General features: G+C 37.5%; 1 protein-coding gene across 4 annotated transcripts in view; it reads right to left on the reverse strand.

Annotated features, from left to right (window-relative positions):
- Positions 1–600: 600 nt before the first annotated feature.
- Positions 601–13,712, reverse strand: part of syk (spleen tyrosine kinase) — a 38,439-nt gene continuing 25,327 nt past the window's right edge. For 2 of the 4 annotated variants that reach the window (XM_077243322.1, XM_077243321.1), the window contains exons 6-14: positions 12,687–12,728; positions 12,170–12,238; positions 9,990–10,065; positions 9,467–9,626; positions 7,193–7,402; positions 5,540–5,729; positions 5,160–5,300; positions 4,482–4,594; positions 2,886–3,261 (exon numbers count right to left, since the gene is read on the reverse strand). In XM_077243322.1, coding sequence (XP_077099437.1) covers positions 3,189–3,261; positions 4,482–4,594; positions 5,160–5,300; positions 5,540–5,729; positions 7,193–7,402; positions 9,467–9,626; positions 9,990–10,065; positions 12,170–12,238; positions 12,687–12,728 — 1,074 coding nt within the window. In that variant the 3' untranslated portion in view covers positions 2,886–3,188. Of the gene's footprint in view, positions 1,816–2,487; positions 3,262–4,481; positions 4,595–5,159; positions 5,301–5,539; positions 5,730–7,192; positions 7,403–9,466; positions 9,627–9,989; positions 10,066–12,169; positions 12,239–12,686; positions 12,729–13,712 lie in introns of those variants that run through there. The other 2 variants (XR_013207148.1, XR_013207149.1) reach the window with 2 other exon arrangements.

The raw sequence follows: 13,712 nt of genomic DNA on the forward strand, positions 1-13,712 counted from the left end.
GACTTCAAAGACAGTTTATTAAAAAATGGAGGTTTTTAGAAATATGTGCCCATGTTTCTTAGGCTATGTTCAGACTGTCAGTCCAAATCAGATTTTGGGGATATCGTATTGAAATTCGATCGGATTTAGCAAGTGTTAATGACAAAAAAATCGTATGAAATGCAATTTTTACAAATCTGTTTTGAGCTTCATACATATGTGGTTTCAAATCCTACTCAATTCTCATTTCAAATCCTATGTTTCTGCCACTGCCAGAAGACACACAGTCCAGCACGTATTTTTAGGAATGAGCCAATCAGATATGCAAATAATCGGATTTGGACTGACAGTGTGAAGTAGCAGAGACCTGTAGGCTACAATGTGGTCTCTAAAGGAAGATGTATGTCTATTTTTAGTCCATATTTAGTAAGGTGACACATGTTCATTTTTGTGTGCAGAGATAAAACCATTTCATTCCTTTTCAGAACAAAGCTTTTAAAACACCCTCTAATCAAATATGATATGTCTATTTTATTCCATTGTCTTTTAATCAAATGATATTGCAAGACATTTTTATTTCTGTATGTTCATGTTACTGTGCATCCAAGAAAATTGTCACAGTTATTATTTTTTAAATGCTCATTTATTTTTTTAAAGCATTATTGGACAATCGTATTGCGGGCATACATGTTCTATTTGCTCAGCATCATTTATCAATATTATCAACCAGGAAGAGCAAGATTGTAATGTGTCATGCCATGCTGTTGAGTTATCAAGCTTGTGCAAAGTCACATAGGACATATGAAACATTGAGAAAACAATCTTAATAGATTTCAAAAGGTCCCATTTTAATTGCCTAGACTGTCATACAGTCACTGACCTGTATAATGACTCTATATAGATCAGTGCATACATTAGATGATATGCAAAATAGGCTTACATTCATGCCCGGATTAACATAGTTTTGTGCCCTAGGGTGACCACAGTTTAAGTGCCCCCCTCCTCACACTTAAGGTGTGAACAATTGAAATTCAGTATTTCTATGAAGACAATAGATGTACATGAACTTACAGCTAAAGTAAAGGCTCACCACAAATACTGCAGGGAATTCAATAAATCCGTGACAAGAATAGCGCGCGTAGACGTCTGTGGGATGGAGACGGAGACAAATCACAACCTGCTATGTGCGTCTGAGCAATGAGCGATCTATCGACTATCGTTAGTCGTTACCTAGCAGCGAATGCAAACAAAATGAAAGTGAAACGAAAATACGCAACTCATATAGGCCTATGATTAGGACCGTGGAGCAGCAGCAGCGCCCCGAACTACTGACAGTAAAATAAAGCCCAGAACTTGCCAGTCACGGGCCGATCTCGCTCACGATCCAGTTAAGAAATCAGTTGAGATCCAGTTAAGAAATCAATTGAATTCGCCTCAGAATTTTAACATCATTCATCACAACGAGATCCAGCGAGAAACATTCCGATTCCGCGCAGAGTTCTGTTATAAACCATAGATATCAGATCAATCAGCGCTGACGTGGAAACCAGGAGAAACACTTCGCTGCATATGTTAGCTTCAGGGCCTGTGCTAGTTAACATTACTTCTGCTCCTGCCGCCGTTTTCTGAATAAAAATGCTCGCGATTGCGGGTACATTATGAATAGTGGCAATGTGCCGTGATTGTTTTTCTTTTTTAAGTTTTCTCTTAGCGCAACCGCTTAAAGGTTGTATCAGTGATTTCTGGCCCAAAAATAAATATCTAATCTTTCCTAACGTTCCGCTAGCTGCCCGCCCCATAAGCATGCCGTCCAAAAACCGCGTCTCTGTAGGCAGCCTAGGCAGCAACTCTGCACACAAAAACAAATGGGTACAACCACCACTCAAAACCAAAGTAAACAGTGTTCCAACCAATCACTGACAGGGGCGGGTGTTGCTCCGATTTCGCGTCCAGCCGTGCACGAGCGCAAAAACTCACAACACCCGCCCCTGTCAGTGATTGGTTGGAACACTTTATTTTGGTTTTGAGCGGTGGTTGTACCCATTTGTTTTTGCAGATTTCAGAGCCTAGGCTGCCTACAGAGACGCGGTTTTTGGACGGCATGCTTATGGGGCGGGCAGCTAGCGGATCATTAGGAAAGATTAGACATTTAATTTTGGGCCTGAAATCACTGATACAACCTTTAACTGACGCCTGTCCGTTTTAAATTAGTCTGATTGACTAATTGGGCGGCAGTGTGTCACTGTGGAATGGACCAAGATCGGGGGAGGGGTAGGGGGGCACTTACCAAATCGCAATTATATTTCTTTATTTTTAAATGCATAAATATGTATGTATTAAATATATATGTATCAAATATATAACTATATAATGAATACATATACATTTATAAAATATGACAAATATATTAAAGGTATAGTATTTGTTTTAATGATTTGGTGCCCCCCATTGGCTGGTGCCCCTGGGCACTCGCCCAGTGTCACATATGGATAATCCGGCCCTGCTTACATTGTATCTGATGGTCTGAAGTAAACAATGTTCTGAGATAGAATGAATGACAGCTTGTTTTAACACTTTAACACATTTTAAAAGTAAACTCAATGTTAAAAAATTTAAAATTGGGCAATTAGATATAAAGACAGAAAACAAGTAAAGGCCCCAATATACAGAACTTCAAGTTAAATCGAGGAACAAACTTTCACCAGAGTATACCAGAGCCTTAAATGTGTACAAACAAGAAAGGGAGGGCAAAGAAAGAGAATAATTTGTAGCTCTTGACTGGTTATCCTCATGTTGATCGGTATTGCTCTGACATCTCAAGTGGATTAATAAGAAATACTGACTCAGCTTCAAACACAGAACACAGGCATTCTTTATAGACATGCATTTAGAAGTAAAACTAACTATTTAATAAGCATTTTAAGTTTATTAAGCCAATTTGTACAGTTGATAAAAAAAGATCTTGGACGTACGCTACGATACAAGTTATTGCTTTACATGAAATGCTGCCAATGATCTAATTAGAATTTATACCAATGATGAAGGGGGGGGGGGGGGGGGGCAACAAATAGTATCATGAAAAATAACAATGAAAAATATGTCCAAGTCAATATGTCAATACAAATGATGCTTATACCACCCTATACCAACTGACCAACTGTTTTCCAGTACCGTACTGAATAATTTTGCATGTGGTCTGGGTGATGTCATCACTGAGATATGTCATAATAGTAATGCCGCAATCTGGGTTCAACTACAGAAAATCCAGGTCTCTCGTCTGACCTACAGAAACAGAGGAATGAAACATTATTATTGATCAATAGATTACCAAATCAACATTTCCCATCCATCCATCCATCAATCCCTTCCTCCATCCATCCATCCACCCACCCATCCATCCATCCACCCATCCATCCATCCATCCATCCATCCATCCATCCATCCATCCAATCCATCCATTCACCCATCCTTCCACCCACCCATCCATCCATCCACTGATCCATCCTTCCATCCATCCAATCCATCCATCCATCCATCCATCCACCCACCCATCCATCCATCCATTCACCCAACCTTCCACCCACCCATCCATCCATCCACCCATCCATCCTTCCACCCATCCATCCATCCTTCCACCCATCCATCCATCCACCCATCCATCCTTCCACCCATCCATCCATCCATCCATCCATCCACCCATCCAATCCACCATTCCACCCATCCTTCCACCCATCCATCCTTCCACCCATCCATCCATCCATCCATCCATCCTTCCACCCATCCATCCATCCTTCCACCCATCCATCCATCCACCCATCCATCCTTCCACCCATCCATCCATCCATCCATCCACCCATCCAATCCACCATTCCACCCATCCTTCCACCCATCCATCCTTCCACCCATCCATCCTTCCACCCATCCATCCATCCATCCATCCACCCATCCATCCACCTATCCTCCCATCCTTCCTCCCATCCATCCAATCCATCCACCCACCCATCCATTCACCCATGTCCATCCATCCATCCATCCATCCATCCATCCATCCATCCATCCATCCATTCACCCATGTCCATCCATCCACCCACCCATCTACCATGCACCTATCCATCCATGCGATCATCCACCAACCATCCATCCATGTCCATCCACCCATCCATTCATCCGTTCACCCATGTCCATCCATCCACCCATCTATTAATATAGACCCACACTCTAATATAATGATTATAATACAATATTAATCTTGTATTACTGTGGTTTTATAACATTTTAAATAATGGTATTATGATATAATAATCAGAATCTTGATTTTCTGTTAGTATTGTGCACTACAAGTAATTAATTTGTAAAATTAGGATTGATAAAAGTGATTATTGCGGATGCATTATAATACAGAATTATAAATAAAATAAATGCAGATAAAAAGCACATTTACTTCAGTCATGATGATTATGAATCTGCTCAATATAAGTTTAATTTAGTGAGTGTTCACTTACTTGTATGTCCAGCATTTCAACATGAGGTTGTACATCTCATCCGGGCAGTCGAGCGGCGCCGACATTCTCTGTCCACTCTCAATCATTTGGATGACTTCATTTCCTTTCATGCCCTTCAGACAATATGGAATAAACAACAGAATTACTTTCAAGCACCAGCTCATGTCTGATGATTAAATGGATGAATGTGCAGCTTAATATTTATACAATAATTAATATATCTTGATATTTAGAGGACACTAATAAGTCCACATACTATACAGTACAAGAGTACAGTATACTGTATCTTGATATTATTATGAGCTAACAAAGAACAGTACTTTTGCAGAATGTATTAATCAATATTAATATTAATTTATACATATTTCGTTCATATAACACTTGAGTATGTTCAAGTTTCAACGCTCATTAATTAACAAAGAATAATAATATGTTTTAAGATTCAAAATAATTAATACAGATTAACCACGCAAAAACTAAAAGAGATCAAATAAAATAATCACTGTTTTTGTCACTAAATGAACGCCAGGAAGAATGCTATTTATTTTCATGCATTAAAAGCATTGTGATAGTCACAATAACCACAATGCTCACTTTTTTTTAATTAAATCAATATATCACAAAGCCCGATTAAGAATACAGAACTGTTTGGAAGAAACTGTTTGTAGAGCTTCGCACCTTGTACGGTTTCTGTCCGTATGAATAAGCCTCCCACATCAGGACCCCGAAGCTCCACACGTCGCTCTTCGAAGAGAACCTCAGGAAGTTCATGCACTCGGGAGCGTACCATTTCAGCGGCCATTTACCATGACCTTTGGCCTAGAGGTGCAGGGAACAAAGAGTGGTCAGTGTGCTTAAACACTCATTCTGCTGTAAGAACATCAAGACTGCAGCTTTTGTTAGGGGGGGTTAAAAGCGATGTCGTTCTTAGTTGGTAAAACATGTACTGTACGAAACATCTGTTGAAATTGTTGAAATTACTGTTGAAACATCCAGAAATAAAAGGTGACATTCTATACTTTTGCCAATACTTATGAAGGGCACTGTGGATATTATACCTTGTAATAGTTCTCATCTTCTGTCAGGGCTTTAGAGAGTCCGAAGTCGCTGATCTTGGCGTAATGCTGAGTGACTAGAAGCACGTTCCTGGCTGCAAGATCTCTGTGAACAAAGTTGTGCTCTTCCAGATATTTCATTCCCATAGAGACCTGATGAACCAGCTCTGTGATGTTCTTCATAGAGATGTGTCTGAAAACGCAAGGGAAATCTATTCACTTTTAGGCTTCTATGTAAATAATGACACTGCTACTATTGCTTATGACCTGAAGTTCAGTCATTCCTGACTCTATGTGGCACATCCCAGACAGCAACAGTGTTGGCCTAGATCCGGGCCACATTTGGTACACGTGGATTCAACGCGTGCCGGATGTAGGCTAGATCTGGGCCGACACTATGTTGCTATCTGGGATGGCACAGTTTTTCACCTTGTGAACTCCTGATCCAATGGATTACTTAATATTGTCTGTGAAATTTTGCAGAGCATCTCAAACAGTGCGGTCACATGACTTCAGGAGACTTGGAATATAGTGTACAGTTTGTAATGTATTTTTATGGGCCATTTTTGAAAATGATTCCGTGCTCACTGTGGTCACTCTAAACCGTTGTTGTTTTGAAAAGAGTTTTGTGACATTAAATTGTAAATTGTTTAACATAAATAAAATCTTGTGACCATGCTATATTGTGAATATACAGGGGTTGGACAAAATAATGTGAACAGTATAGAGCTTAATATAAATTGTGTAGGCTATAGTGAAAAAACAAACATTGTGATTATCTTTTATCATTTTGTTGTTTATATTCTCTAGTTTGTACATCCATGCAGTGTAAGTGGTTTCCAGCAGGCCCGCATGTGAAATGGGCGACTTGTCAGACGTCCAAAAAGCAACAATAGTTTTCAGAACAACAGTCTTGATGATTATTACTGTGTAAAGAAAGCATGGCAAGACTTCATCAGCAAAAACCGAACGTGAATGATAGGCACCATCAAACGCTAAGAAGGACAGTGTCCAAACAACACAGAACAATGCAACAAAGTGCCGGCAAACCTCAATATTCACACTGAATCAAGGTTATAAACATGTAATTGTAAACATAACTTTTATAAACATAAACATTGAAGGGAACCAAACTTTTTTATTTATTTCATTTACATTAAAAACATAAAACGTAAAATAAGTTCTAGGTCTAATTGTAGTTATGAAATAATCATAGCTTTTTGCAAATAGGCTTTTTTATTTTATTTTAAAATATGCACACATTCACTCTTATTTGTATATTTAATATTTCACAAACGCAAAACGTTTCTAGTCTCGTCACATTCAGTTGTGCATTACATGAATCATGTATTAAATGTTTAGCTTACACCTTACCACGCACTCTTTCACAGCTAAAACTAAAGTGTCATGTTGTATTTCACACTCGCCCTCTGTGAACAGTAAGCTTTCTCTTTTATTTGATTGGTCATCTCCATCATTTTGACATTGGCGAGCGCTGTTAGACTGCTGAGGCAGACCAGCCTAAAAATTGTACTTTTAAAACTTTTGGTCACCCTAACAACAAACATAGTAATGCATAAGTAACTGCGTAATGCAGTGCAGCGGTGCTGCATCAAGAATATCAGACATCAGCCACTCATATTTCCTGAAACATACTTGTTCTTCTGAAGGAACTTGTGCAGCGGCCCCAGCTCAGCGAGCTCCATAACCAGCATGAGGTTCTCCGCTTCACAGATGCCGATCATGCGCACGATGTAGGGGTTATCCAGCTGCTGCATGACGTTAGCTTCCCGCAGCATCTCATCCTTTACCGCGGCGTTGTCATCATCGTTCTTCAGTATCTTCACAGCAACAACCTTCTGCGTTCTGGAAGAAAGATACATTATATACAGATGAACATACACTGTACATTGCATTTGCATAAGTTTTAACATACACAGGCTATTACAGGAGATTAAAACTCTTAAACTTTGGAACAGTTTGCCAAAACATATTAGAGACGCTGCTACTGTACAGGGTTTTAAAGGACAACTTAAAACACATCTGTTTTCAATAGCTTTTAATCAGTGACAATTTTATTATTATATGTTGCCTATGTGATGCTTTTTTCCTATGTGACATTGTAAAGCACATTGGTCAACTTGTGTTGTTTTAATTGTGCTATATACTGTAAATAAAGTTGCTATTGCTATGCAGTGCAAATGTGTCTGTAAAGGATTAAATGTATCCAGCGAAAGGAAGATCAGCCACAATTCAGTAAGCAAAGAGAGATTCTGAGCTTTATATCAGTGTAATGATAGTTAGCGTAAGAAAACTCAGTACTTGTGGTGCATTCAGAACCTTTTGGGAATTTAGTGTTTACAAGTTGGGAAATTGTAATTACATCATCAAGTGCCTTCAAGTGTACCTTCTCTGAAGTAAAAAAAAAAAAAAAGTTACTTCTACAAAATTAACTCTTTCCCCGCCAGTCCATTTATGAGACTTTTGTTACTTTTGTGTGCTTTTATTATGAAAGTATCAAAAAGAGTTAAGAACAAGGACTGACATCAGGTTTTGTTTTTTTCATTAATTAATAAAGCCACTGTAATTGCTATATCTTCTTTCATATTTGAAAAAATACTATTGTAATTTTGGCGACTTGGCTAGGTTTATTGTAAATGGAAAAATAGTTCATTTCAACGCATTTACCATCGTCAGCTACAAAGTTTCCATCCATTTTTTTTCCCTCTTTTAATTTTTACTGAAATGCCCCCAAACTCAGGGCTTAAAGAAAAATGTTGCACCCGTAAAATGATCTTTCAGTTAAATTATAAATTGGTATTGATCTTTATTGATCTTCAAGGTGAAAATTTGAATGTTGATGGTACAATTTTGTGTGCTGTTGATGAATAGCAATACATGACGAAACACATTTGAGCAACCAAACCGTGTTTCCCATTATGCTTTGTGTCAAGAAATTACATTCAGTAGTGGCCAAAAGTGTCGTCCAGAGGGGATATTTGTTTTCAATGACCCTAGAAGTTCCTCACAAACCCTACGAGTTAAACCATCGAAATATAAGGTTTTTACCTGAAAAAATTATTTGGCAAAAAAGGCTACTATGCCAAAAATGCATAAAAAACAAAAACGCTCATAGGAAAGGGCATACATTGACTACAACATAATCAGTAATTAATATTTAGTTAGTTAGTTCTTATTTCTTTGGATGGCAGCCTGACAAAACTGATGTCTGTAAAATTTGGCATCTTTCATTGCGTTATAATCACAAATAAAACAACTCACTCCAAGCACAACACATACAAAATCTGTAACACATTTTTTTTTTATGATATTTGAATAAGGGGTGTAGTTGTCAATTTTCTTAGGACATCACTTTTGGCCACAACTGTAGATAAAGCATGTCTTTGACAAGAAGAGAGATGAAAAAAAAATGAAATTGAAATTTCTGACCAAAATCACTTGAAAGCAAACATGTCTTAGTTATCTTAATTCTAAAGTTTACAAAAAAATATAGGCTAAACTTATCTACAAAACAATGTTTAAATGCAGACTGAATAATTGCAGAAGTTTTAAAATACAAACCCTTTCCAGAATGTTTGCGAAATATCAATAAAACACTACCTTACAAGTCCTATATTAAACATAAACGGCAACTTTAGTTGCATGTTATTGACGTAGTTGCTAATACAGTAGTGTATTGTTTGTTTTAAATAAGTAAAAAGAAAATTCAGGTTTTTAGAATTCAATAACAATACATAATTCTTTTGGATACAATTTTTAAAAGCAAGAAAAAGGACTTATAAGATCTAAGATAAAAGTTTGTTTGATTGACAGTGACTTTTTGATTACCATATTTGATCCTTAAAATATTAATTTAAACAATCCACATGAGATTTGAATGAGTTTTCTGTACGAATTTGGTTGACTAACTTTTTCATCTGGTAGACCCCTCTTAGGACAGTGCCAAAGTTTCCCGAGCCCAGCTCTCCATCTTCCAGAGTCAGGTCGCTCCGGTTCACTTTAGTCGATCGCAGCTCTTCAGGATCTGCATAGGGACTTTCATACACCTGTGTGTCCATTGGCATAGCCTCTATGAAAACACAGAGCACAGAGTTTAGGATTACAAGAACTAAGTACATCAGGCTCAGGTTTACACTACCAGTCAAAAGTTTGAACACACCTGCTCATTCTTAATTATTAAAACTATGAAAATCAAACAAATGGAAGTATGATTACAGTTCAGCTGCATCATGGGATGCTCTTAAAATAGTAAGCCAGACATATATTTTCCTTCACTGTCTACTTTACTTACATCCATTAAGAAATCCATATATAGGCACAATTTATCTTTGTCAATCCAAAGAAAAAGCCATTAGATCTACTTTTTTAAAGAGTCAGGTGTGCAACCTGTGACTGGAAGTGAAAGTGTTAAAGCAAAACTAAGTAAACTAACCTTTGCCGAAGATATTAGGATTAGGAAGTTCACCCCTGCCGTTTGATCTAAAGTTATAGGGATTTTCAAGGTGACCCTACAAGCACACAACACAATTACAATTACGAAAATCCACAAATCCACACAGACAAAGCGGATAGGACACAGGCATGTTATCTGAAATGCCTGCATGCATCAATGGGAAAGAAGGACAGGTTCAAACCAAACTTTCCTGTGTTCTTCATGGCACCTTAAATCAGAATTAAATGCATAATCACATTTACTGAGATGTTTCAATGGTACAGTAAGTGAATGGCAGTTCATATATATGTATACAGCATTATACATGATGTGGTCAGTGTCCATGAAGAAGAGGAGAACCTTCTTCCAAAAGGTCAAAAAGCCAACACATAGTGTATAAAAAAGAAAAAAAGAAACAACACAAGAAAAGAGATCTCTTGCAGATAGGATTGATAATTATGTGATTTATATAATTAAAAAGGAGTGATAGAAAAGGAGAATGAAATGGATGTATGATTAGGGTAATTCAACTGTTGCTAGAAAAGCATCTAGACAATATCAACACAAATGATTGCCATCTCTTCCAAAAAAATCATTGCCTTTGTTCCAAACACTTTGCAACTTGTGAGTTACATAATAAATAACACTGCTGATAAACTATTGTCCATTGACTAATTTCAGTGGACAATAGCTAGAGGTGTCTCAAAAGGGAGATCAATTATGCGACTCCCCCCTTTTAGACCAGTATTTGAGCCAGAAGTGCTATGATGTATATTATCAAATGTATAGTACAGAATCTAATTTCTCATTGGATGAGCCGTTGTGAAGATGCGACTGAAAGCAACATCTGTGACCACACTTTCTATACTGATGTGACAAATTGCTATGTTGCTTCCCAGACTGCAAAATAGTGTCGGCCCAGATCCGGCCCACATCTGGGCCGTGTGGAATCCACATGTACCAGATCTGGGCCGACACTATGTTGGTTGGCAGCTGTAACCAGTTGCTATTCGGATTAAAGTAGTTAATATGAAAAATGCAAAGGTCAATAACAATGTAGAAGTCTTAGTTTTCACTTTTAATCAATTTAATGCATCCTTGTTGAATAAAAGTAATAATAATAATTTTGAATAAATAAAATAAACGTACTGACCGCAAATTTTCAAACGATAGTATAACGTCATTTTAAAACGACAAAAACGCTGAGTAATCCAGGCTCTCATTAATGGTCTTTTTTTTTCTCAGCTGGATGTTAGAGCCAAATACTACCCCCCCCCCCCTCCAAAAAAAAAAAATATATCATGTAATAAATAGTGTGAATAATGTAACCAACCTCACCAATGCAGTTTAGAATGTAAATACATGTTATATTTTTGTTTTATTGTTGAAGAAGGTTTAATTTTTAAAATCCTTACAGGTAAAACATCTTAAACCAGTCTAGCTGGTCTGCTAAACCCCACTAAAATCAGCCAAGACCAGCAAACCTGTGTAAATGTTGTATATAAGATATAATATAAACTATTATTAATATTAAAGTATTATAAACACTTTTAACTACAGAAAAATAAAAGGGAATATAATGTGCCCTGATTTATCCACCTTATTTTGCATCAAGGAAAATACAAATGTACAACACTTCCGATTCATTAGGTAAATAACCAGAGGAATAACAAAGGGCAGTAAACGGTAAAACGATTTGCGCTACAAACCAGTATTTATGATTTTGATAATAATTTAAAATATCATGATAACAAATAAAAGTTTACAACATTAAGCAGCATAACGGACTGTTTCTGTACAGTTGAAAATATCTGGAAGCAAATGACACTGGAAGCCTTGCACATTCAAGCTAAATATGGTCACGTCCATCGTCTTGCGTTAAAATAAGGTGGACAGGCAATCAAGGTTAAATGATGTGTAAAATGGACTGAACAAAAACTGTGTAAAAGGCAACTATTCTTTTAACTGAACGGAGAGTACACTATCATAAATGTATCCATACTATCATGTTATTGCTGGTGATTGGATGTGATGTACAGGGCAGTGAATGGAGGAAGAGATCAGAGAGGGTGTAAGGCGTCCCACAGGCAAAGTTAGAAGCAAAAACCACACGCAAGCAGACGGGTGTCCTACCACTGACAGTGGGGGATAAGGAGGACAAGAGGGGGGTGTTAGTGCACCTTTTTTTGGCCAGGTTTGGGGAAGGAGTATGATTTGATTCTGGAGAGTATTCCACCTGTGGCACCTTGCTAGAAACCACAATTTTAAAGAGCATAAGGTTATTTTGTCCTACACTATTTGATGCTTATATTTAATGCTTAACATCTATGACCCATTAGTATTGTGTTATACATTACAACAACAAAGCTAAACGCACACAAAATTAGTTTCTTCAATAAATAATTCACTCTGCAAATTCACCAATTCAATGTACATTCAGTAGCAATCACATTTCCAGTGGCCATTGTGTTAAATAGACTGGTACAGTCTAGGTCAGTGGTTCTCAGCAGGCTTTGCTTCAGGACCTAGATTTGACACTTTTACAAGTGGTGACCCAACGCAGGGTCAGAATTGTTTATTGTATTTAAGTAGATAAAAATGTTGATAAAGAAATTTTGAAATGTATTACATAAACTGTCTAAACCCAAATTAATTAACATGCCTTAAGCTGAATGAATAAGAAAAATAACCATTTACCATGGTTTCAAAATGCTTCTTGAACTTCAGTGGTTTCATGCTCTTGGCAGCCAATAATTTGCAGAAAAAAACACATTGTTGTCAGAACATATCATGTTTATCCTTAATGTGCTTAATCATTCATAAGCCGCATATTTTTTTGTACATTGCTTATGTTTTTGAGGATCTTTGAGATATTTTTCTATCTCAAGTCAGATTATATGGAGCCACCATAAGGACACACGATGGGGAATTTTTTTTAATGGTTTTGCGTTCCCTCGCAAAAGTTTTGTGTACCACAAAGAAACGTTGTAGTTGCTTTTAAAAAGTCTCAAATGTGGCAGATTGAGGAGCTGCTCTGCTGAAGCTACCGCCTGCTCGTCTACATCCAGTTCCTCAGAGTCAGATGCAGACAGCATGAGGGCTGGAGGATTCGCACAGCTTGGAGATCTAGAGCTAGCGGAGAGCGTGAGAAACAGGCTACTGTCGCCCATCTCAAACTCAGCTTCAGCCAACTCCACCTGCAAACTTGCAAATGAACGCACAGTTTCTTGGAGGAACGCAAAACTATTGTAAGAGAACACAACATTTCTGGGTGGATCACAAAACTTTTGTGAGCGAAAAACTATTTTTCTCAGGGAACGCAAAACGTTTGCAAACGAACGCAAAATTTCTCATGGGAAGGCAAAGGTTTTTTCAAGCGAACGTGCGAGCAAAAACGGTCTTTCTTGGATGAACGCACAACTTTTGTGAGCGAACACAATCTTTCTTGAATGAAAGCGAAACTTTTGCAAACAAATGCAATGTTTTCTCTTAAATGCAAAAACTTTTGTGAGAAAATACATTCATTTTGCATTGTCTTTCCCTATTGTCCCTATTGCACCATTTTTGGAACACCACCCAAATTAACTAAATTAATCAAATTTTTACAACAAAAATGAACCATTACTGAACTTACTTAAAGGGTTAGTTCACCCAAAAATGAAAATGATGTCATTAATGACTCACCCTCATGTCGTTCCAAGCCCGTAAGACCTCCGTTCATCT

The sequence above is a fragment of the Siphateles boraxobius genome, unplaced genomic scaffold (assembly GCF_051911475.1).
Source record: "Siphateles boraxobius isolate OS27281-9 unplaced genomic scaffold, OSU_SipBor_1 25, whole genome shotgun sequence".
Classification (NCBI taxonomy): domain Eukaryota; kingdom Metazoa; phylum Chordata; class Actinopteri; order Cypriniformes; family Leuciscidae; genus Siphateles; species Siphateles boraxobius.